General features: G+C 43.4%; 2 protein-coding genes across 3 annotated transcripts in view; one reads left to right on the top strand and one right to left on the bottom strand.

Moving 5' to 3' along the window:
- Nucleotides 1–97: 97 nt before the first annotated feature.
- On the bottom strand, nt 98–22,308 carry CRNKL1 (crooked neck pre-mRNA splicing factor 1). Its single transcript, XM_007191892.3, has 14 exons — nt 22,144–22,308; nt 20,378–20,530; nt 19,442–19,533; nt 18,461–18,619; nt 17,836–18,002; nt 9,343–9,521; nt 7,995–8,165; nt 6,067–6,258; nt 5,091–5,150; nt 4,354–4,434; nt 3,367–3,606; nt 2,107–2,208; nt 1,412–1,660; nt 98–466 (listed from the first exon to the last, which is right to left on the bottom strand). Exons 1-14 carry the CDS (start codon nt 22,192–22,194, stop codon nt 281–283), a joined length of 2,082 nt encoding a protein of 693 aa, XP_007191954.1. The 5' UTR covers nt 22,195–22,308; the 3' UTR covers nt 98–280.
- Nucleotides 22,248–23,474, top strand: part of CFAP61 (cilia and flagella associated protein 61) — a 262,542-nt gene continuing 261,315 nt past the window's right edge. For both annotated transcript variants that reach the window (XM_007191888.3, XM_057528332.1), the window contains exon 1: nt 22,248–22,425. The gene's annotated coding sequence lies outside the window, so the exon portion shown is untranslated. The remainder of the gene's footprint in view (nt 22,426–23,474) is intronic.

The following is a 23,474-nucleotide window of genomic DNA, read 5'->3' on the forward strand; positions in this document are numbered from 1 at the left end:
GTTCCATCTAAAAGACACGCTAAGTGTTACCTTAATGAGATTTCCTAATGCATGATGCATTAGGACAACACAAAATGTTGAGACTCAGACGAAGAAATCCAACAGTTAAAAAAATTCCTTTACTTGCAACCCACCCCTAACTAACCCAAGAACCTTTTAAAAATAATTCAAAAGTAGCTGCCAAAGATTCCCATCAATTCACCACTGGTGAAATATCCGAAAACTTACAGGAGTTGCAAGAGTTCCAAACTATAAATCTACAAAAATAATAAAACGTCTCTCAACAGGAAGAGGAAGGCCCGGATTCCTGCTCGGCAACGTCCGCATCTGGGTCTTGCTCGCCAGGCTCCTTCTCCTGCTGCTGTTTCTTCCACAGTTTGGCCATGGCCAGGAGCTTGAGGTTGGGCTGGTTGGCAGCATCTTCCGGAAAGATGTAATCGTAGTATTCTTCCCAGCCTGCATCCGACTACAGGAAAAAAGTAAACAGTTAAAAGATAAGCTAACACATGGCTGGAATACATTTCAGTTAAAGTGGAGAATTCTCACTGAGAAACCCAGGGTTCAAATTCAACTTATCTTCATTATGCAAAACAACATCAAAGTCTACTTGGAAAGTAGAATTTTCAAAGAGAAATTAGAAGGGCCTAGCCCAGTAGAGTGGGCGTGAGTAATTGCTGTTGGATGGGTGTCGCTGCAGCTGTAGCTCACTGAGAGCTACAACCTGGTGGAAAATGCCCTAAAAATCTAAGCATAGCTCCTGTATGGTCAATCAAGAAGACAGTCAATGTCTTCAACCCCATCTTGCAGTCTTACGTGTGAGTCTTTAAATTTTTAAAGATTTACTTAGTATTAACCCAGTAGTGAAAGCCATAAATCTGTGATTATCCTGACTCCCTGACTTTGCATCCCACCTCCAATCGGGCACTGATTTCACTTCCTAAAGGTCGCCCTGGTCCCAGCTCCCAACACCACCTTGCTTTGCTTACAATAGCCTCCAGACAGACCCTCCTCCAACGAAGCCCCTCAAATCAACCCGCAGGAGACACCAACTATGTCAGAGCTTTACTACAGCCTAAAAAGCCTTCTCTGGATTGGCTCCTACCTAAAGGCTGAGTTTCAATTCCCTCCACCCTGACCTCCTGCTTAATGCTCTGGAAATACATTTCATACAGTTTCTGGAACCAAGCACCAGGAAGAACCTTTGCCAACCCCCACCCTCCGTTCTCCAGCCCTGGGTGGACCATACACCCTGCTGTGTTGCCATGGTAGCCAGACTGTGACTGTCTCCTCCTCCAGCTGTCAACCCCCTTTCTCAGATTGTATACATGCCACTTAAAAGTACACATTTCAAAGTCGGGTGCATTTCTGCTCAGCTGGCATGAAAGGACCAGCTCAGGGGCTCAGTTCTTACCCCATCATCAGCTTGGACCTTTCTTCTCTTCTTGACTTTCTCTGGCATGAGTTTGTCTACTCTCTCCTTATCTGATACTGTTCCAAATTCATCTTCAAAGCTTCGCCAAGATTCCAGCAGCATAAGTCTCTCTTCCTTTTCTTCACAGTTTCGCATGGTTTTGTTAGCCTCTTCATAAATTTGTCTGCATTTAGCCAAACTTCCTTCCTTCCCTGAGGACAACTCAAACTGTGCAAAACTGATCCATACCTTAAAAAATATTATTACAGAACCAAGTTAACCATGTCACCCAGAAAACAACATAATAATACAGCTAATTTCTTGTTAGTGACATCTGAGCATAGTAATGTGTTCATCTCTAGTATTCCAATACAACATATTGACTAGATGCTTCTGTAATGCTGAAGCAGTCTGCTTCTATATCCAATTAGGTGTCTGAAATAGTCTCAAAATCCTGAAGTTTAATTTTGTATTCAACCCTACGGTATCCAAGTTATTTACACGCAGTATAAATATTGACCTGGTATAAGCTTAACATTCCAAAGTTGTCTGAGACTCACAAGCTCTCTGTAAAAGGAAGTCATTTAAAATAAATATATTAAAAAATCCCACATACTTAAAATATAGAAATACACTATTTCTTCCGGACTGCTGATTCAAGCAAAATCAAAGACAACCCACAAAGCACAGGATACCTTGACATGTTGTGTCCGTTGAAGCAATCGTCGGTAAAGATTTCGTGTTCTTTCAGTTTCTTCCTGCTCAATTTCAAAATCAATATATGATTTCCAAAGCACCTAAGAAAGATAACTTCATAGGTCAGTCTTGACATTTAAGAAGCAACATGCTCCTATCCAAAGCACAGCCTAACTAGCATTCCAATCTAGGAAATCTAGGAACCTAGAACTTTCATGACCAATTAAGGAACAGACAGTATGTGGATACAAGAAATACTACTGGTGTTTACAGACTGGCCAAAATTTGGCTAAGAGTCTACATTATAAGAAAAAAGACCTTGGGTTCATTTTCAGATTCTCTTCTGGACTTACCAAGAAGAGCAGGGAAACTTGCCAAACCTCCCAGGCACCGTCTTGAGGCTGCCACATACCAAGGACTTGCGGGGAGAAAACAGGCCTGGATCGGCCACTGCACACCGTTTTTGCCTCCACTCTAAGTTCCCTGATGTGCCTGAGTCCAACTCAACAAGCATCCAGGGCACAGCTGCCCACCCGCTTGGCACAGCCCGTCAGGGCACAGGGACCAGGAAGATGTGGCCCGGACGCTTGGAGGCCGCAGTCTGTGGAGTGGCTGAGGCCAAGTGATGGGACCAGTGACACATAAAGCCCTGCCCAGTGCAGTCGGCGGGGCCTGGTGAACCGGTCAGTGCAGGGTCACACCAGAGCAAGAGTCCCTGAGCGAGCTCAGTGGTTCCTGAGAGGTTCGCGCTGTCCTAGCTGTGGTTTGGCGCCACCTCGCGGCTCAAGCTTAGATCCTGACGGGATGATTTTAGGCCCTGTGGCCAGCTGGGCCGGCCTGGACAGGGGCAGTGGTACCTCCAGGAACATCCTGGTTTAGTGAGAGCCTAATCCAGGCAAAACTGCACCAGAGGGATCCCGGGCTGTGCAGTCTCAACCTTTACCTCCCTTGTTCTCCGGGTGGCCTTGACTGCGCTGCCCTGGCTCATCCTCTTTAGCCTTCTGTTAAGAGAAAGGGAGGAAGATCCCACCCATAAGATCCCAATTCATCCTGGTGTCACAGTGGGGCTGTGCTGTGCTGTGCTACCCGACTAGAGAGGGCTGCTTCCTGTCTCCAAAACAGGAAGTCCTAATCTGAGTGGAAAAGACTATAGGTGAGATGGTCTTTATGCTCTAAGAGGCACACATATTCCGAAGGTCATCTGAGGTAACACTGGGCAAGCGTCTAAGATAAAGCCATAGTCACCCCGTGGGCCTCACCTCCGGCATGTCCAAGCGTGGCTGACTGATGGCTAACTCGTAGATGGCCCGGGCTCTCTCGATATCGCCAAGGATTGTCTCTAATTCTGCAAATTTAATCCAAGAGGTACAATTTTCAGGCCCAAATTCCAGGAACTTTTCATAAAGCTTCCGGCATCTGTCAAATTCTCGAAGCTGTAGCTCCAGTTCTATGTAACCTTTAAATAACTTGTTCTTTGGACACTTGCCTATGGAAGTTCCCTGGAAAAGAAGACAACCGACCACTGTGATGCCCGAGTGGGTCTGACGTGTGCAGACATCCTCAGCCTGGCCTAGAAGCTGTTCTCCGCTGAGCAAGAGCCTTGGCGCGTCAACACGGCACACCACCCTCTCCCTCTGCAGTATCGCACTGCTCAAACCGGCTCGACAGAGACCAAAGGAAACCTTCCAATTCACTTAGCTGTCAAGTGGGCCTGTTTCGCAAGAGATAGTGTTCCAGAACCGTTCGGAAAACTATTTTGAATTTCACCTGGTTTCTCAGGATGTCCTAGTGAATGCGGATGTCAGATGGACAACACCTCCCATGAGTAAAAGGATAATCAAGGGACAAACCCTGCTGCCCACAGCCAGGGTGAGAGTAGCTTACCAGAAGGATAGCTGCATCTGATCCTATTAAGAAATTTTAGAACACTTGTTAAGAGGAAGGTGCACTTAATACACCAAAAATCTTGTACAGGATCAGAATACTAAAGATCTAAGATTCAATGTCTCTAGCCGGAGGAAAGATCTGGTAACTGGCAGCTCTAACTGTCCAGTGTTGACACAGAATAACTTAAGCATCATCACCCAATCCTTCTTCAAAGGCCGTGCTTTCGAACAAGTCTCAGGTTATAAAGGCACAGTATTTCTGCTGCCTTCTCAGGAGCAATTACATAACCTGTAAGCATTAAGATTTTAATTTCCTTCTCGAAGGACTTAATGATGCATCTTGAGCCTTTCTTTACTCACCAAAGCTCTTCTGGCAAATGGTAAATTTTTCTGTCTTATTTCAAACTGTGCATACAGTAACCACATTTTGGCAAATGTGAACTAGAAAACAAAAGCACAAAAACTCACATAAGTTAAATTTAAATTAACAAGGGCCACAGATGAACTTCCCTAAAGCTTCAGAGCTAGGACGGACATATCTTCTCATTTATAAGCTAAGATGACAATATTTGCCAGCAATTAGGAACAGTCATCTATACACTTCACTGTAACGCAGGGCTCTGCAGCCCCTACTGAGAGGCGGCTTTGTTTGTGGGTGTGCTGTGATCAGGCAGAACACGCCCCTCTATTCTAGAAGGCAACTCGGTCAACACCTCTGTCTCTCATGCTGGGAAATACACAGAGATCACGTGTCAACCATTCCCAGAACACGCGTGTTCCCTGCACCTGCGGACGACCACGCAGGTGTCAGCAGCCGGTTGGCTGTGCCCTCTCATGCTGAGCTCAGTCTCTTCTGATTACCATCCTCCTGGAATTTCTCCATTAGCATCTGTATCAGTCATTGGTCACTTAACACAGGCTGTCTGCTCAACTAGACTGTAAGCTGTTTTCAGAGACAAAGAATGTTATCTTATGTTTTCCACAGAGCCTAGCACAGGGAAGAGCCAATCAATAAACATGATTTCACTGAATTATTTCACAAGTAACAGATGCAGGAGTTTGATGTGTATGGAACAGAACACTTAGAGCAAACATACCTTTTTATGAGGAATGAGTTCCAAAGAGGCTTGGTAAACTTGTCTTGTCCTCTCGGGATCCTGCATTAGGATACGAAATTTGCACAAAATATTCACGTCTATTACTAATACTAATTTCACTATTACTAATAAAAATGTACACCCCTAACATTGAATGTTTCTACAAGTTATTTTCAAACACTGATTGCATTTATGATCAAAATTGAACTGCCTTTGGCCATCAAACTTTGATCACAGAATCACCCACAATACAGCCCTCAAACTCTTTAGCCTGACGGCAGAAACAAAGATGTTCTACAGTCTCGGATCAGCAGCAGAAAGTTAACCTTTTCCTATTAACTTTCACACAACCAATTTCTGAAACTTTGCTAAAAGAAAGAATGTGCAATCCAGCTGTGATCCCTCTTCATGAGAAAACCCAGAAAACTATAAATAATGAAACTAAGGGCTAGTTCATTGTTCCCTTTCAAGTTCCAAGTAATAATCTTGTTGCACCTCAAGGTTTAAAAAAAATACAGCAAAACTAAAAACCACCTCCCCTGTGTCCACTACAGGTGTATAGAGTTTAAAATGTGGCAGAGGGGACTTCCCTGGTGGCACAGTGGTTAAGAACCTGCCTGCCAATGCAGGGGACGCGGGTTTGATCCCTGGTCCAGGAAGATCCCATATGCCACAGAGCAACTAAGCCCATGCGCCACAGCTACTGAAGCCCGCACACCTAGAGCCTGTGCTCCCCGCAACAAGAGAAGCCGCCGCAATGAGAAGCCTGCGCACCGCAACAAAGAGTAGCCCCCACTCCCTGCAACTAGAGAAAGCCTGCATGCAGCAACAAAGACCCAAAGCAGCCAAAAAAAAGCCCAAAAAACAAAAAACAAACAACCTTATAAAACGTGGTATCAGTTCCCAGCCGCACCAGCAGGGCCAAGGCACAGGGGGAGAAGCCCGCCCCCACCCATCCCAGGACTCGACTCTGCACCTTCGCCTCCAGCTCCTCGTAGAGGGCATAGTTGATCCATAGGTAGATGTAGCGCTTCCAGTGCCTCTTCTCCTGCACGGGCGGCACATTGGCAATGGCTCGCTCGTAGACTTCCCGCACCGTCTCTGCCTCTGCGTCGCTTTCCACCAAGCGCAAGTAATCGAACCATGCGTCGTAGTTGTGCGGGTTAGCCTAGAAAGACAAGGTTAATAATTAGAAACCAGGGCTTCCCTGGTGGCGCAGTGGTTGAGAGTCTGCCTGCCAATGCAGGGGACGCAGGTTCGAGCCCTGGTCTGGGAGGATCCCACATGCCGCGGAGCAACTGGGCCCGTGAGCCACAACTGCTGAGCCTGCGCGTCTGGAGCCTGTGCTCCGCAGCAGGAGAGGCCGTGTCAGTGAGAGGCCCGCGCACTGCGATGAGGAGTGGCCCCCGCTTGCCGCAGCGGGAGAAAGCCCTCGCACAGAGACGAAGCCCCAACACAGCTAAAAATAAAATAAATAAATAAATAAATTTAAAGATATTCAAAAAAATAATAATAATAATTAGAAACCAAACCCAGAGCTGCACCTGTGGGACTATGTGGGCTGAAAGAAGGCAGCAGGCTGACTTTCTGTACTCTAGCAACTTTTTTCTAGACTTTACAGGCTATTTCATTTAAAAATACCATTCTTGAGATTCTATAGTAGGAAAGGAAAAGGACTATAGAAGACAGACTATTAGCCAGAGGTCCCCCCAGCAAAGCCCCTTGTATCTACAACAGCTTATTTTTTTGGACTATACCAATTTTTCATTTTTTTTCAAGAAGGTATAAGTGGAAAGATGACTTAGAGACAAATACATAAAGATCGATAACAACTAATGTTTTCTGCTCTTTTGTTCTTCCTAGTGAAGCAGCAAACGGTGATCAGAGCGGACCCCTGTTCTGGTGGCGCCCTGGGTGCCTCTCCCCCGCAGGGTGAAGGGTGCCAGCTCCCCGTCTTCCCAGCCCCTGGCAGCCACCACACTTGGCTGAGTAAGGACCCCTGCTGGAGGGTCTGGCGCACACGAGCGGGTGACGTGGAGATGAAGCACACTGAGAACTGGTTTGTGGAAGCAGTATCCATCGGTGGGTCAGTCATTCCCGGCCAGAGTGAAATGTGACCGTCTCATCTCCTGCTCCAGGACTTTCTGCAACTGCCCTGATTCCCGCCCATTTTCCAAGCCTGCTCCTCCAGCTTCCTATTGATTCTGTAAACCTCCCAGTATCTATAGCTATGAAAACAGACATCTATTTTTTTCATAAGTGTCTTTGTTTATACATGTGACTCCATAGCACTACGCCTAGATTTACAATTCCGATGGAATTATACCATGCTTACAACCGCAAAACCTGTCTTTTCAATTAACAGCAATATGTCTTGAACATATCTTGCTGACCCCATTTAACACCAGACTTAGTCCTTTGTTTGGAGATATCTTAATCAATTTGGCCAAGCAGAAGTATTTTAAAATACAGAGCAGAGCAGTAAAGGAAAACACTACTACCTCTGAATTCAAATCAAAATAGTACGTTACAGACAGAAATGAGAATGGAACCCTAACTACAATACGTCTTTTGTTCAAGCAATTAAGCCAAAAGGTAATGTATAAAAATGGGTTTTTTCGATCAATCTCTGACTCTTCCATCTTCTTTAAAAAATGAGCTCAAATGGATTTCAGACTGCTTTTGCTCAAGTTCTTTGTGTACAATCAGCAACCAACAAAGTGACTTCCAACATGCGAGTGGCAGAGCAAATCCAAGCGCTGTCTGCTTGCCTTTTCTACCAGCCCCGTTTACCTCCCCACCTGGAATGCCAATTTACTGCAGACACATGACGGAGAGCGATGCTGTCGCCCAGGACTAGCCAGCAGGTCCCTGCCAGCACAACGACTCACCGCCAGCACTCACCTTCACCTCCTCCTCGTACTGGAACCTCCGTTTGCTCACGATGATGTCTTCAATGCCCCGCCTGTCACCAAACTTCTTCTCAAAGACGGTGTAATTTTTAAAGAGCTCCTGGGCTTCCTGCTTTGAAATTCGATCCAGGGCATACTTATAGATCACTCGTACCCTCTCAAACTGAAAGCAGACAGGATGATTATCTTCCAGAACACAGCACTCTCATTCTAGCCACAACTTGAAAAGTAATTATGACATAAAACATTACTTGTAAGTTAGATTATGAGGCCTCAAAATGTCCAAAGTATGACTTTTCTTCTCCCTTTTGCTGAGGTACTTTCAGCCAGGATGGACAGACACTATCCTCTGAGCCCCACATTTAACAGCGTACCTAACGCTGCCAGCTGGACGTCGTCCGCGCATCTCAGACTCACCCGAGCTCGCTCCTCCCACCCAGCTGGGTCCCCCGTCCTGGGGAGTCACACCCCCCACCCTGATCACACACCTGCTCTGTCAGGGGCCTCCCCAACTCCTCTCTCCTGCATTCCTCACACTCGCTGCTTCCACAGCCCAGCCCTCTCTACCTCCTCAACACAGCCCAGCCCTCTCTACCTTCTCAACACAGCCCTTCACTTCTCCCCAGGCCCCTGCCGACCCACCTCCATTTCTCCCTGGACCATGTGAAAAGCACCCCCATGCCCACTCTGCCGTCCTCCCCCCAATACACTCTGCATGAACCAGCCAGAGGCTCCCCTCACAGCACAGATGACAGCCGACCACTTCCTGCTTAAGACCCTCCACACTTCCCACCAGCCTGAGGAATCTGAACTCACCTCTGGGACCTGTGCAAGACCCTGCATTCAGATCCCAGCCAACCCCTCCCAATCCTGTATTATTTGAGCTACATTACAGGATTATTTTCCATGCACATACTATGGGAGAAAATAACTGACTTCTTCTGGGGCAATCTCTGTTTCCATTTCATATTCTGTTCTCTGTACTGAGGGCTCTGGGCTTTTTGTTTCCCAGGTTCATTACCTGTAAAGCCCTTTAATCAGGGTATCAAATGACTCTCAGTTTACAGATAATATTCTCATTCTAGGTTTAAAGACTTAATTTTGAAGCAGAGCACAACAAAATTAAGACAGTTATAATATAATCCATAATCACTCACTCCCCCAATCTGCAGCTTGGCCAGATATATGCTGTTTTCCTTGAGAAATCACGTTTTCATATTTTGAAAGCATTTTCTCCAAGGGTAAGTGAATAAGAAAATGTAAATGAACTCAATGTGCACAAAAAATAATCTTTTCTAAGCTGTTCTGCAACATAATCAAGTTCCTTTAAGTCTACTTACTTCTTTCTGATTTTCCTCAAATTTGGCAAAGGCAACATAAAGGTGTTCATCCATATGTTCATCCCCAAAGAATTCGACAGCTCTCTCATACACCTTCCGCGCATGGGCAAAGTAACCATGCTTTTCTTCAAAGCGGGCGTACTTGATCCAGTTCTTCACATCAGGGTGCACAAGAACAAGTGAGCGGGATTAAAGAAAAACCAGGCAGAACAACGTGGCTTAAAAAACAAAAACCCAAACCCAAACCCAGAACCTCAACACCACACACTATGGGTGGCTACAGGGGTGACAAAACATGTACAAAGGTGGAGACCCACTAACCTGTGACCACCCAAGCGGCCGTGTCTTGTTTGTGTGGCCTCCTCCAATGCTTACTCAGTATTCTAGGAGTGGTACAAACAGCAGTCTGGAGCCACGAAAAAGCTGAAGCCTATGACTCGCCATGTGATCTGGACAAGTCATTTATCTTATCTAAGCCTCCGTTTTATCATCTATAAACAGAGGAAAATAATACCAACCAACCTCATTTGATGACTGCCAACTTTAAATGAGAAAAATGTGTGTAAAGCTCTTAGCAATTTCAGGCCAAAAGAATGTGCTCAACAAACGGCACTTTTTGTAGTATCTGCTCAGTAACGTTAGTATTTGAATTACTGATTAAGAAAAAAACATGTGGGAGGAGTCAAGATAGCTGAATAGGAGTACATGGAGCTCACCCCACCCCACAAATACATCAAGAATACATCTACAAATGGAACAGTTCCCACAGAGCACCTGCTGAACACTTGCAGAGGACCTCAGACACCTGAAAGGGCAAGAAAGGTCCCTGCATAACCAGGTAGGACAAAAGAAAGAAACAAAAAGAGGAAGGGGGATGGGACCTGTGCCCCTTTGGGGGAGCTGAAGGAGTGGGGAGGTTCCCACACCCAGGGAAGCCCCCTCCCTGGTGGGGAGATCAGCTGGGACAGAAGAGGAGCTTCAGGGAATTGCAGAAGATCACAGCAACTGGTCTGTGGCAGGCAGGACAGAGTGTGACTGACACAGATGGTCCCTGCCTCAGCCCTGCACACCCCAACCTGAGATGTGTGTCTGCCGGTGCAGAAGGGGCTGGGTGCTGGAACGTGGCGTTGGAGAGCAGATCCGGGGAGAAGACTGCCATTGGCTGCACAAGACAGCCTGGAGGGACAGGAGTTTGGAGCTCCGCAACCAGGAACGTTTGTGGAGGAAGCTGAGGCTGCCATTGCAGCCTCCTTCCCCACGTACCAGGCCCTGCCTCCATGCGCACTGGGAGAGACTCCCGCCTGGGTGGGCTTGAACACCCCGATTCCTGGCCCAGCCCCCTCTGACCTGAACCCAAGGAGGAACAGGCCAAGATACATATTAATCAAAGTGACAAAAATTAAATACAAAGAAATGATATCAAAGCAACAAGGGAAAAGCAACAAATAACACACAAGGAATCCCCATAAGGTTATCAGCTGATTTTTCAGCAGAAACTCTGCAGGCCAGAATGGAGTGGCACCATATATTTAAAGTGATGAAAGGGAGAAACGTACAACCAAGAATACTCTACCCAGCAAGGCTCACATTCAGATTCGATGGAGAAATCAAAAGATTTACAGACAAGCAAAAGCTAGGAGAATTCAGCACCTCCAAACCAGCTTTACAACAAATGCTAAAGGTACTTCTTTAGGTGGAAAAGAAAAGGCCACAACTACAAACAAGAAATGGGAAAGCTCACTGGTAAAGGCAAACATAAAGTAAAGGTAGGAAATTATCCACACACAAATATGATATCAAAACCAGCAACCGTGAGAAGAGGAGAATACAAATGCAGGAAATGGGAAATGCACTTGAAATTAAGAGACGAGCAACTTAAAACATCCTTGTATATATATATACATAGACTGCTATATCAGAACCTCATGGAAACTGCAAACCAAAACACTACAATAGATACACACACACACACACACACAAAAGCAATCCAAACACAACACTAAAGACAGTCATCAAATCACAAGAGAACAAAAGAGGAAGGGAAGAAAAAAGACCTACAAAAACAAATCCAAAACAATTAAGAAAATGGCAATAAGGACATACATATCAATAATTACCTTAAACATAAATGGATTAAATGCTCCCATCAAAAGACACAGACTGGCTAAATGGATACAAAAACAAGACCCATATATATGCTGTCTACAAGAGACCAACTTCAGATCTAGGGACACATACAGACTGAAAGCGAGGGGATGGAAAAAGGTATTCCATGCAAATGGAAAGCTGGAGTAGCAAAACTCATATCAGACAAAACAGACTTTAAAATAAAGACTGTTACAAGAGACAAGGAAGGACACTACATAATGATCAAGGGATCAATCCAAGAAGATGTAAAATTGTAAATATAGATGCACCCAACATAGAGCACCTTGATACATAAGGCAAATGCTAACAGCCATAAAAGGGGAAATCGACAGTAACACAGTAATAGTGGGGGACTTCAACACCTCACTTTCATCAATGGACAGATCATCCAGACAGAAAATCAATCAGGAAAACACAGGCCTTAAATGACACATTAGACCAGGTAGACCTAATTGATATTTACAGAACATTCCATTCAAAAGCAGCAGAATACACCTTCTTCAAGTGCATATGGAACATTCTCCAGGATAGATCACATATTGGGCCACAAATCAAGCCTCGGTAAATTTAAGAAAATTGAAATCATATCAAGCATCTTTTCTGACCACAACACTATGAGATTAGAAATCAATTACAGGAAAAAAACTAAAAAACACAAACACCTGGAAGCTGAACAGTATGTTACTAAACAACCAAAGGATCACTGAAGAAATCAAAGAGGAAATCATAAAATACCTAGAGACAAATGACAACAAAAACACAACAGTCCAAAACCTACTGGATGCAGCAAAAGCAGTTCTAAGAGGGAAGTTTACAGCAATACAATCTTACCTCAGAAAACAAGAAAAATCTCAAGTAAACAACCTAAACTTACACCTAAAGCAACAAGAGAAAGAAGACAACAAAACCCCCAAAGTTAATAGAAGGAAAGTAATCATCAAGTTCAGAGCAGAAATAAATGAAATAGAAAAAAACAAAAGGAAAAAAAATCAATGAAACTAAAAGCTGGTTCTTTGAAAAGATAAACAAAACTGATGAACCTTTAGCCAGACTCATCAAGAAAAAAAAGGGAGACGTCCCAAATCAATAAAACTAGAAATGAAAAAGGAGAAGTTACAACTGACACCACAGAAAAACCAAGGATCACAAGAGACTAAAGCAACCATACGCCAATAAAATGGACAACCTAGAAGAAATGGACAAATTCTTAGCAAATTCTTAGAAAGATACAACCTTCCAAGACTGAACCAGGAAGAAACAGAAAACATGAACCAACCAATCTCAAGTACTGAAGTTGAAACTGTGATTAAAAACTTAAAACAAACAGAAGTCCAGGACTAGATGGCTTCACAGGTGAATTCTATTGAACACTCAGAGAAGAGTTAACACTGATTCTTCTGAAACTTTTCCAAAAAATTGCAGAGGAAGGAATACTCCCAAGTTCATTCTACAAGGCCACCATCATCCCGATACCAAAACCAGAAAAGGTACCACAAAAAAAGAAAATTACAGGTCAATATCACTAATGAACACATGCAAAAATCCTCAACAAAATACTAGCAAACCTAAGCCAACAATACATTAAAAGGATCATACACCATGATCAAGTCAGATTTATCCAAGGGATGCAAGGATTCTTCAATATCTGCAAATCAATCAGTGTGATACACCACATTAACAAACTGAAGAATAAAAACCATATGATCATCTCAATAGATGTAGAAAAAGCTTCTGACAAAATTCAACACCCATTTATGATAAAAACTCTCCAGAAAGTGGGCACAAAGGGAACATACCTCAACATAATAAAGGCCATATATGACAAACCCACAGCTAACATCATACTCAATGGTGAAAAACTAAAAGCATTTCCTCTAAGATCAGGAACAAGGCAAGGATGTCCACTGTCACCACTTTTATTCAACATAGTTTTGGAAGTCCTAGCCACGGCAATCAGAGAAGAAAAAGAAATAAAAGGAATACAAATTGGAAAAGAAGAAGTAAAACTGTCACTATTTGCAGATGACATGATACTATACTTAGAAAATCCCGAAGATGCTACCAGAAAACTACTAGAGCTCAATCTGGTAAAGTTGAAGGATACAAAATACACAGAATCTCTTGCATTCCTATACACTAACAATGAACAATCAGAAAGAGAAAATAAGGAAACAATCCCATTTACCATCACATCAAAAAGAATAAAATACCTGGGAGTAAACCTATTACCTAAGAAGGCAAAACACTTGTACTTACAAAACTATAAAATGCTAATGAAAGAAATCAAAGATGACACAAACAGATGGAAAGATATAACATGTTCTTGGATTAGAAGAATCAGCATTGTCAAAATTACTATACCACCCAAGGCAACCCAGAGATTCAACGCAATCCCTATCAATGGCATTTTTCACAGAAGTAAAAAAAAAATTTTTAATCTGTATGGAAACACAAAAGACCCCAAAACAGCCAAGGCAATCTTGAGGAAAAAAAAACAGAGTTGGAGGAATTAGGCTCCCTGGCTTCAGACTATATTACAAAGCTACAGTCATCAAAACAGTATGGTATTGGCACAAAAACAGAAATATAGATCAAGAGAACAGGATAGAAAGCTCAGCGATAAACCCACACACCTTTGGTCAACTAATCTATGACAAAAGAGGCCAGAATATAAAATGGAGCAAAGATAACCTCTTCAATAAGTGGTGCTGGGAAAACTGGACAGTTATATGTAAAAGAATGAAATGAGAACACTCCCTAACACCATACACAAAAATAAACTCAAAATAGATTAAAGAACTAAATGTAAAGCCAGATACTCTTAGAGGAAAACAGGCAGAACACTGACATAAACTGCAGCAATATCGTTTTGGTTCCACCTCCTAGAGTAATGAAAATAAAAACAAAAATAAATGTGACCTAATTAAACTTAAAAGCCCTTGCACATCAAAGGAAACCATAAACAAAATGAAAAGACAACCCACAGAATGGGAGAAAATATTTGCAAACGAAGCAACCAACAAGTGATTAATCTCCAAAATATACAAATAGCTCATGCAGCTCTATATCAAAAAACCAAACAACCCAATCAAAAAATGGTCAGATCTAAACAGACATTTCTCCAAAGAAGACAGATAGATGGTCAAAAGGCACATGAAAAGATGCTCAACATCACTAATTATTAGAGAAATGCACATCAAAACTTCAATGAGGTATCACCTCACACCAGTCAGAATGGCCATCATCAAAAAGTCTACAAACAATAAAGAGGGTGTGGAGAAAAGGGAACTCTCTTGCACTGTTGGTGGGAATGTAAATTGATACAGCCACTATGGAGAACAGTATGGAGGTTCCTTAAAAAACTAAAAATAGAACTACCATACGACCCAGCAATCCCACTACTGGGCATATACCCAGAGAAAACCTGAATTCAAAAAGAGTAATGTACCACAATATTCACTGCAGCACTATTTGCAATAGCCAGAACATGGAAGCAACCTAAGTGTCCATCGACAGATGAACAGATAAAGAAGACATGGTACATATATACAATGGAATATTACTCAGCCATAAAAAGAAACGAAAGTGAGTTATTTGTAGTGAGGTGGATGGACCTAGAGACTGTCATACAGAGTGAAGTAAGTCAGAAAGAGAAAAACAAATACCAGATGCTAACACATATATATGGAATTAAAAAAAAAAAAAGGTTCTGAAGAACCTGGGGGTAGGACAGGAATAAAGATGCAGACACAGAGAATGGACTTGAGGACACAGGGAAGGGGGAAGGGTAAGCTGGGACGAAGTGAGAGAGTGGCATGGACATATATACACTACCAAATGTAAAACAGATAGCTAGTGGGAAGCAGCTGCATAGCACGGGGAGATCAGCTCGGTGCTTTGTGACCACCTAGAGTGGTGGGATAGGGAGGGTGGGAGGGAGTCGCAAGAGGGAGGGGATATGGGAATATATGTATATGTATAGCTGATTCACTTTGTGATACAGCAGAAACTAACACACCATTGTAAAGCAATTATACTCCAATAAAGATGTTTAAAAAAAAAAAAAAACTAAATATAGAACTACCATATGATCCAGCAATCTGGGCATACATGTGGAGAAAACTGTAATTTGAAAAGATACATGCACCCCATGTTCATTGCAGCAGCATTTACAATAGCGAAGACATGGAAACAACCTAAACGTCCATCTACAAAGGAATGGATAAATGAGATATTGTACATATATACAATGGAATACTACTCAGCCATAAAAAAGAACGAAATAATGCCATTTGCAGTAACATGGATAAATCTAGAAATTATCATACTAAGTGAAGTAAGTCAGGCAGAGAAAGACATATATATATCACTTATATGTGGAATTTAATTTAAAAAATGATACAAATGAACTTTTTTTGCAGAGAGAAACAGACTCACCAATATTGAAATCAAACTTAACAGTTACCGAAGGGGAAACGTCAGGGGAAGTGATGGATTGGGAGATTGGGATTAACATACACACACTACTATATATAAGATAGATAACTAACAGGGACCTACTGTATAGCACAGGGAACTCTACTCAATGTTCTGTGGTAACCTATATGGGAAAAGAATCTGAAAAAGAATGGATACATGTATAACTGATTCACTTTGCTGTACACCTGAAACTAACACAACATTGTAAATCAACTATACTCCAATAAAAATATAAGGGGAAAAAAAAAAAAAAAGGAAGTTCCCTAGCAGTCCAGTGGTTAGGACTTGGCGCTTTCACTGCCATGGTCCAGGTTAAATCCCTGGTCGGATAACTAAGATTCTGCAAGGTGCATGGCACAGAGAAAAAAAATCTTAAAAAAAAAAAGAAAGGAAGAAAAAAAAAAACATGTCACAAAAGGAAAACTTCTAACCAGAGCCAAGAGAAAGTTCTGAATTACCATTTACTTCTTCACAGGACGTATGTATTTTTAATCCACCTTCCGTGAAGAAATTGTTAATTTCTAAAGTAGTACTACATTCAAATAGGGCAACGATGTAAAAAGTGCAGGCTCTAAAGTGGCTACTGGGTTCAAATCCCATCTCCATCACTACCTGAGAGACCCTCTCCTGCCTGTTTCCTCATCTGTAGAATGAAGCAATTTCCTGAATCACAGGGCTGTGGTGGGGATTGAATGACAATATCTGTAAAGTGCTTAGAATAATGCATGGCACAAAGCAGGCACTATAAATGCTGTTGTTAAACTAGTCATATCCAAATGAGTAGTCATATTTAAGATGTTAAAACTGCATAATAAAGTTGAGTCTTGTATCTCGCAGTAGTTATGTTCTATGAAGTCATTCTGCCTAGCAAATACCATATCACTGCTCCTAGGGGAAACACATACACACACGTATATATATATACACACACACATCTCACACAGATTGTGATTTTAAATCCTAAAAACAACTAATGTTGGTAGATTCTCTTGTCTTTATTTCATGAAAGAGAAAACAAGTCTCAGAAGTGTTAAGTGACTTGCCTGAGGCCGCCCACTCACTGGTGCTAGAGAAAGGATTCAGCCCTGTCCAGCTGGCCCCAGCGCTGAAGTGTCTCTCTCTCCCCTGTACCGCCCCTCCCATCCCTCGCCCCGGTCATCCTTGCAGGAGAGCACAGACAGAAGGCAGATGCTCGTCTTGTCTGTCCTCAACTGGGACCATGTGTCTTGGGTGATTCAAATTTTTCATCACTCTGGGCTTGTCTGCAAATGACTGCCAAAGTACCACAAATACTGATTTTGGGTTTACAAATAAACTTTAGCAAGCAGAATTCACGAGTACAAGAACAGTGGAAAAGTAGAATCAACTACTTCAAGTTGCTGAGAGTGCTTTCCTGTGTTACCATCTCCTCTTCGCAGTCAGCCCACAGCGGGAACTTTTATTTTTCTTTCAAAGATGAGGACACCAAGGCTCCAAGGAGTTACCCGACGCATTGAGGTCACACGGCTAGTAAATGGTGACCCTCTAGATCGACTCCAGTACCAGTGCTGATGACCAACATACACCCCAGAACAAACCAGGACCCACTGCAGTGGCCAGGGCCTTAGGATGTCACCTTCCACAAGGAACCACAGTGTTAATGCCAAAGTATAAACAGACCAAAGTCTCACTGGAAAAGATTCAATTATCCAGACCACAAACTTTTTTTCTGACCAACCTGTGTCCCTAGAAAATATAAACGAAGTCTATGGAGCAGATGTTGACTTCTAGGCCAACACCAATGACCACATGTCCCAACCAGACCACAGCCCCACGGGAGTGCAGCAGCTGGGAAAAGGGCACCACGCAGACCCGTTAGAAGGATATAGCGCTCATAAATGGTGCGGGCCCGATCCACCTCCTTGTATCTCAGCTCGAAGTTGATGTAGGAGTGCCAGGCCTGCTCCTCTGGCTGCCACTCCATCCAGCGCTCGAACACCTGCCGGGCACCCGCCATGTTCCCCAGCATCTCCTCCATGTACGTGTACTTGTACCTTGAACAAAATCATCCCCAATTATCTGTCATGGTCAAAATGACTCAGGGAAAAACACAGTCTCTGGCAATTTCTAGCTCTAACTTTGTTCAACATGAAGAACATTTAGGGCTTTATCTTCCCTAAAGGTTAAGTCAAACATGTTTTCTTATTAAAATGTAAATCTGAAAAGGATCAACCATTGGAAAAAAGGATTTTTCTCCTCAAAAGTTGCTTAGTTTGACAAGCTGATTTTTATGCATAAAAGATTACAACCAAAATTTGTTCTGATTACACAGCTATTATACGTTGAGATTGTAACTTAGCAGACTAGAGGACATTAGAAAGTACTGATAGTATGTTTAAAGAAAAAATAAGATGTAAGATTAAATATATATACAACTATAAACAAAATAAATACACAAAAATGTGGAAATTTGCAGTCTACAAAAAGCCATTTCATTAGATCAGAAACTTACCAGAACTGGTTGACGCGAGGCAGAGTCGTTATGGCCCGGTCCCAGATATTTCGGGCATGGTTGACCTGGCGATTCTTCATTTCCATTTCTGCATATTTCAGCCAGAGTGTAATATTTCGATAGTCCACATCCAAAGCACGTTCGTATATGGATCGAGCCCTAGAGAAGCAAGATTTGGAGGGTATCAGAAACAGTACATGCAACACACATGGCAAGCATTTGAAACCATCTGCGGGGCTCTGCTATTTTGTCAGGTGTTTACCGTGAGCCGGGTTCTGGGCATAAAAAGGTGAAAAGATGTGATGTTCTCAGGAACCTTAACAAGACTTAGAGAAAGACTGACATGCGTGTAATTGCAACGCAATGTGATAAATGTTATAGTCAAGGTCGGCACAAGGAAGTAGAGGGGAAAGAAAGAAAAACGTCTGGTGGAAAAGGCCAGGCAGTAGGTAAGAACTTGGGAAAAGGTCCAGAGGCCAAGGTGGGGAGGGAGGAGGCTCAGTGCAGGCAGAGAGAACAGCCAAGTGTCAGGTCGAGGAGGCAAGATGTGCTCAGGGAGCGGCAGGTTCTCAGGCCCAGCCAGAGCAGGGGGCATGCTGGGAGAACGCAGAAAGGGGGACAACAGGAAGGCTCAGGCTGTGATGTCATCTTTTTGGCCACTGGTTTTCAGTGGAACAATTTTTATTTAAAAAAAAAAAAAAATCCCAATATGGAGAAAGCAGATGGAACTGCACTTCTCTGGCTACAAAGTGTGTGCCCATGGTGAGACCCACCTTGGAGAGCCTCCACTGCTCCCCGCAGGACTGTTCCACCACAGTGGCCCTCAGGCCCCTCAAAGGAACCCTAGGGTCCCATGGAACAGACTTTGAAAATTATTACCAGAGGCACACGCTTTTACTCGTGCTTTAACTTTTTCTATGTTTTAGTATCTGGTGATCTATGAATTTTTATTTATACAATTACATGCTCTGTGATTTTTACCTTTGAATCTCCTTTAGACTCTCTTCCCATTGTGCATATTTTATCCAGTTACTAATCACGGTCCTGTTTTTTCTTATGTTATCTTCAAAAGTCTGGCAAAAGGCAAAAAGTGTCAAATTAAAGGGAAAGTGACTAAAAATGGCATCGTCTTTTGTCTATTGATCTTTGTACCAAGAAGTTTATTCATTTTGCTCTTATTTAAGAGAAATTACATCCTGGAAGCCTTAAGAAATAAGAAACCTACTAAAGAAGGTTATGGTCACAAGTGTTTCCTTAAAGTCTTACATGCAAACAAAGAGAAAAACTTTAGATAAAAAGAATTATTAGTAGAATTGTTGATATTTTCTCTTATTGCTCATGACAACTCACTGGTACTTTAACATACTCTACACTTTTCCTAATAAGAAAACGTTTTTACCTATTTAAGTCCTCTCAATGTCTCAGAATTTCATACACAGTTCATTGAGGATAACTAATAAGTAGATACAGTAAGATCAGCAGTTTAAAATGATCCCACATCCTAGGGTGAGAAGGTCGGATCAGATCCCCAAGTCTTCTCGCGGCTCGATCCCAGGTGTTACCTCTTAACACACAAGGCGGTACAGACACAAGAACATAATGCAGTCTCGCTAATTCCACCCCTCCTCCAGCTGTCTGTTGTTCTGCCTGTTAAACTTCCACTCATCTTTGATTCAGCACCAAGCATTCTGTCTCTGATGGATTTAATTTCTTTAAGACAGACAACTCACGGCATATTTCACAGAGCTCAGCACAATGCAATCACCTGGTAACCAGAAGTTATACTATTCATGTGGCTAGAAAAAACACTCACCTCTTCTTAGCTTATAGTCTCTCTAACCAGTGAGGAACTTTTCAAACTCTGACCTATAAATTCCTAACAATATCAACAGACTAAAAGAAATCACATGGACCGACCTTTCTCTTCCTTAGTTTGTAATCATTTAACTCTTCTTCATCTGTGATCTTCTGTTGAGGGGGAGGTGGAAGAAGCTCAAGTTCTCTTTCCTTAGCTTCTCTTAGCAGTTGCTCCGCAGTTATCTGCACCTCAGCTGGGGCTTTGTTTTTCACCTTTTAAGACAGGAGACATTTCTATTTTTAGCAAGTGCTCTTCGCAACAAGGTTTAAGGAACAAACGAACATTTTTCTGGATGTGAACTTTATAAACATTATTACAAGATGCCCTCTTTGCATGACATGCTCCCATTTCTCTATGAAACAAAGTAAAAAAAGTTATTTTCTATCTTACGCAGGGTATCCATTACAAAGCCATAGGTAAAAGCCTCAAGAGACAAGAGAGCAAAACCAGCAAGTTTTCCCTTTTAGAATAGTATAATAATAAACTTCGAGGCTGCCTTGGTAAAATTCTCACAAAAGGTTTTGTTTTATCAAGATGTGTGCCATTTCTTATCTGGCATTTCAACCTCTATTTACAGAATTCTTCAATTTCTGCCCCAGGTGGATAACTGCGTTTGATTTTTCATGGCATTTCAAAGACATATTCAGTAAGTTCCCATCATTAGACTGTAAGCTTCTTGAGGTCTCAGAGCTGTGCTGTCCAACACAGCAGCCATGAATCATGATTTGGTGAGTCCAAACTGGGCTGCAAGTGTAAAACACACACGGGATTTTGAAGACTTAATATGAAAAAGAGAATAAACTACCTAATTAAACTTTTTATATTCCTCACATGTTAGAATGACACTATCTTGGCTACACCGGTTAAATATAATATATAAATTAAAATTCACGTCACCTGTTTTAACTTTTTAACACAGCTATGAGAAAACTTACAATTACCTATGTGGCTCATGTTATATTTCTATGGGACCCATGGAGCCCAATAAAAGTTTATGGAACTGAATTATAAGAAATATTAAGTATTTAATGCCATGTGTGGAATGATGATGGTGATAATGATAATGACGATGGCTCATACCTAATGAGCATTAACTGCCAGAAGCTGTGCTATGTGCTTTCTACGCATTACCTCAGGGGGTCATCTACATGGGTATGTAAAGGACAGGCTCCAGAAACAGACTGGAGGTAGAGTATCTGTAAAGGCTTAGAACAAAGCCTGTCACATATATTAAGCACTCGCTAAGTATTAGCCGCCGACGGAAATATCAGCGCGTATCAGATATTTTGTTTAATTGCTTAAATTATGCCAACACACAGCTCTTGTCATCTACTCTCATTCCCTCCACTCTCAGCTGGGTAATTCCTATTCCGACTTCAAGGGTCAGCTTAACCATCTCTTCCTCAGCAAAGTTTACGCTGGAAACCCCTCACACAAGCCCAGATGCCACGGCATATTCCACTCGGCCTCAGTAGCCTTTGCAAAGTTACCATTTTACCCTTAAGGTAACTTACTAGAGGACTGCTCGTCGCCCGCCCTCGTTGGAGCCCCCCAGCGCCTAGAGCTTGCCCGGCTCAGCTGGCCTGTATTGAAGGACCCCACTCCTTCCCCCGCAAAACACCTCCCCACACGACGGCCCCGCGGACACTGGTGTGCCTCCCCGCCCCCCGCCCCCCAGCGGCTGGCCCTTCCCTCCCGCTTCTCCGCGGTCCCGCACGGGGCGGGCCGGCTCCCGGGACCACACGCCTCCCGCCCCGGGCATCACCTAGGCGGAGCCAACCCCTCCCCTAGGCCTCCTTCCACGAGGCCCCGCGCCGCCGCCTACCTTGGCCACTTTGGGGATCCTCTGCTTCCCGGCCGCGGTGGAGGCCGCCATGGCTGCAGCGGGAGACTCAGGCGACCCCTAGACCCCACAAATGGGCCCAGAGACCTCGCCCCCACCGCAAAACTCTCCGACAAGCTGGATCCCGGAACGGGAAGCGGAAATGGCTGGAGTGACCTTTGACCTCCCCTCCCGCGCCGTGACGGAGGCAACGTCGTTTCTGTGGTAACCGGGCTGCGCGTCCTCCTCGGAGCAGGGGTTGGAGCACGGCGTCTGGAGTTGCAGGTGAGGTGGGGAGTGCTGGCTGCCCGGCAGGGAGGCGGGCAGGTTCCGGGGCGTCCGGGGCGCATTCTCATGTCGCTTCAGCGACTGGGATGACCGTGCGAGGACGGGTGGCTCTGTGGAGCCGCGGCACCGGGCAAGGGAACAGGAACCAGGCTCCGGTCCGGACGCTCGAGGGCGGGGGAAGAGAGGCCGGCCAGAAAACTACCCTTCCAGGCATGCCGAGCGCGATCTGCTGCGCTCCTCGGCGGCTCGGCGGCCCGGCGCCGCGGTGCATTCTAGGCTTTGTAGTCCCTGAGGTCTACTCCCACTTGGTTTCTGGACAGTTGTGACCCAATAATTAACTCTAAGGCTTGTAACTAAAAGCAACTGAAGGTATTTTAAAGCCAGATAATAGAAAAAAGTGAAAATAAGTCATCAGAGTACTAGTAAATAAGCCAGCCTTGTGGTCAGATAAGCAGATATTTAAAGTTTCTGTGACTGTGTCTTAATTTCGTCAATTCTCTTAGCCCCAATGTCCTTAACTATACGACAAAAATAGTATCTATTTCACCAGGTTTAAAGAGGAAATCTATGTAAAGTGCCCAGTAAATGTTAGCTGGTATAATTCTTGACCTGTTTTCAGAAACAGAAAAATTAATTATGTGCACACAAATGGTTAAGAGAATTTTTAAATAATAGACTTTATTTTTATAGAGCAGTTTTAGGTTCACAGAAAAAATTGAATGAAAGGTACAGAAAATTCCTATTTCTCCCGACCCCACCCCCAACCCCCCCACTATCAATAGTAGTACATTTGTTACAGTCCTTGGACCCACATTGACACATCACACATCATCATCACCCAGTGTTCATAGTTAACAGAGGGTTCACTCGTGGTGTTGAACAGTGTATGGGATTTGACAAATAATACATTGCCATGTATCCATCATAATAGAATGGTAAAGAATAGCTTCACTGCCCTAAAAATCCTTGCACTCCACCTATTCATCCCTCCCTCCCCTTTTGCTTCTGCAACCACTGACTTTTTTTGTCTTCAATGAGTCTTTTTC

This window comes from Balaenoptera acutorostrata, chromosome 15 (genome assembly GCF_949987535.1).
Source record: "Balaenoptera acutorostrata chromosome 15, mBalAcu1.1, whole genome shotgun sequence".
NCBI lineage: Eukaryota > Metazoa > Chordata > Mammalia > Artiodactyla > Balaenopteridae > Balaenoptera > Balaenoptera acutorostrata.

What these genes read in the sequence shown, in the direction of transcription:
- CRNKL1 (XM_007191892.3), bottom strand. Translation starts at nt 22,194, where the DNA reads ATGGCGGCCTCCACCGCGGCCGGGAAGCAGAGGATCCCCAAAGTGGCC. An exon ending in ACGAGGAGCTGGAGGCGAAG is followed by an intron (nt 5,151 to 6,066) that starts GTGCAGAGTCGA and finishes ATCCTAATGCAG; the next exon opens with GATCCCGAGAGGACAAGACA. An exon ending in CATTTGCCAGAAGAGCTTTG is followed by an intron (nt 3,607 to 4,353) that starts GTGAGTAAAGAA and finishes CTTCTTTTCCAG; the next exon opens with GGAACTTCCATAGGCAAGTG.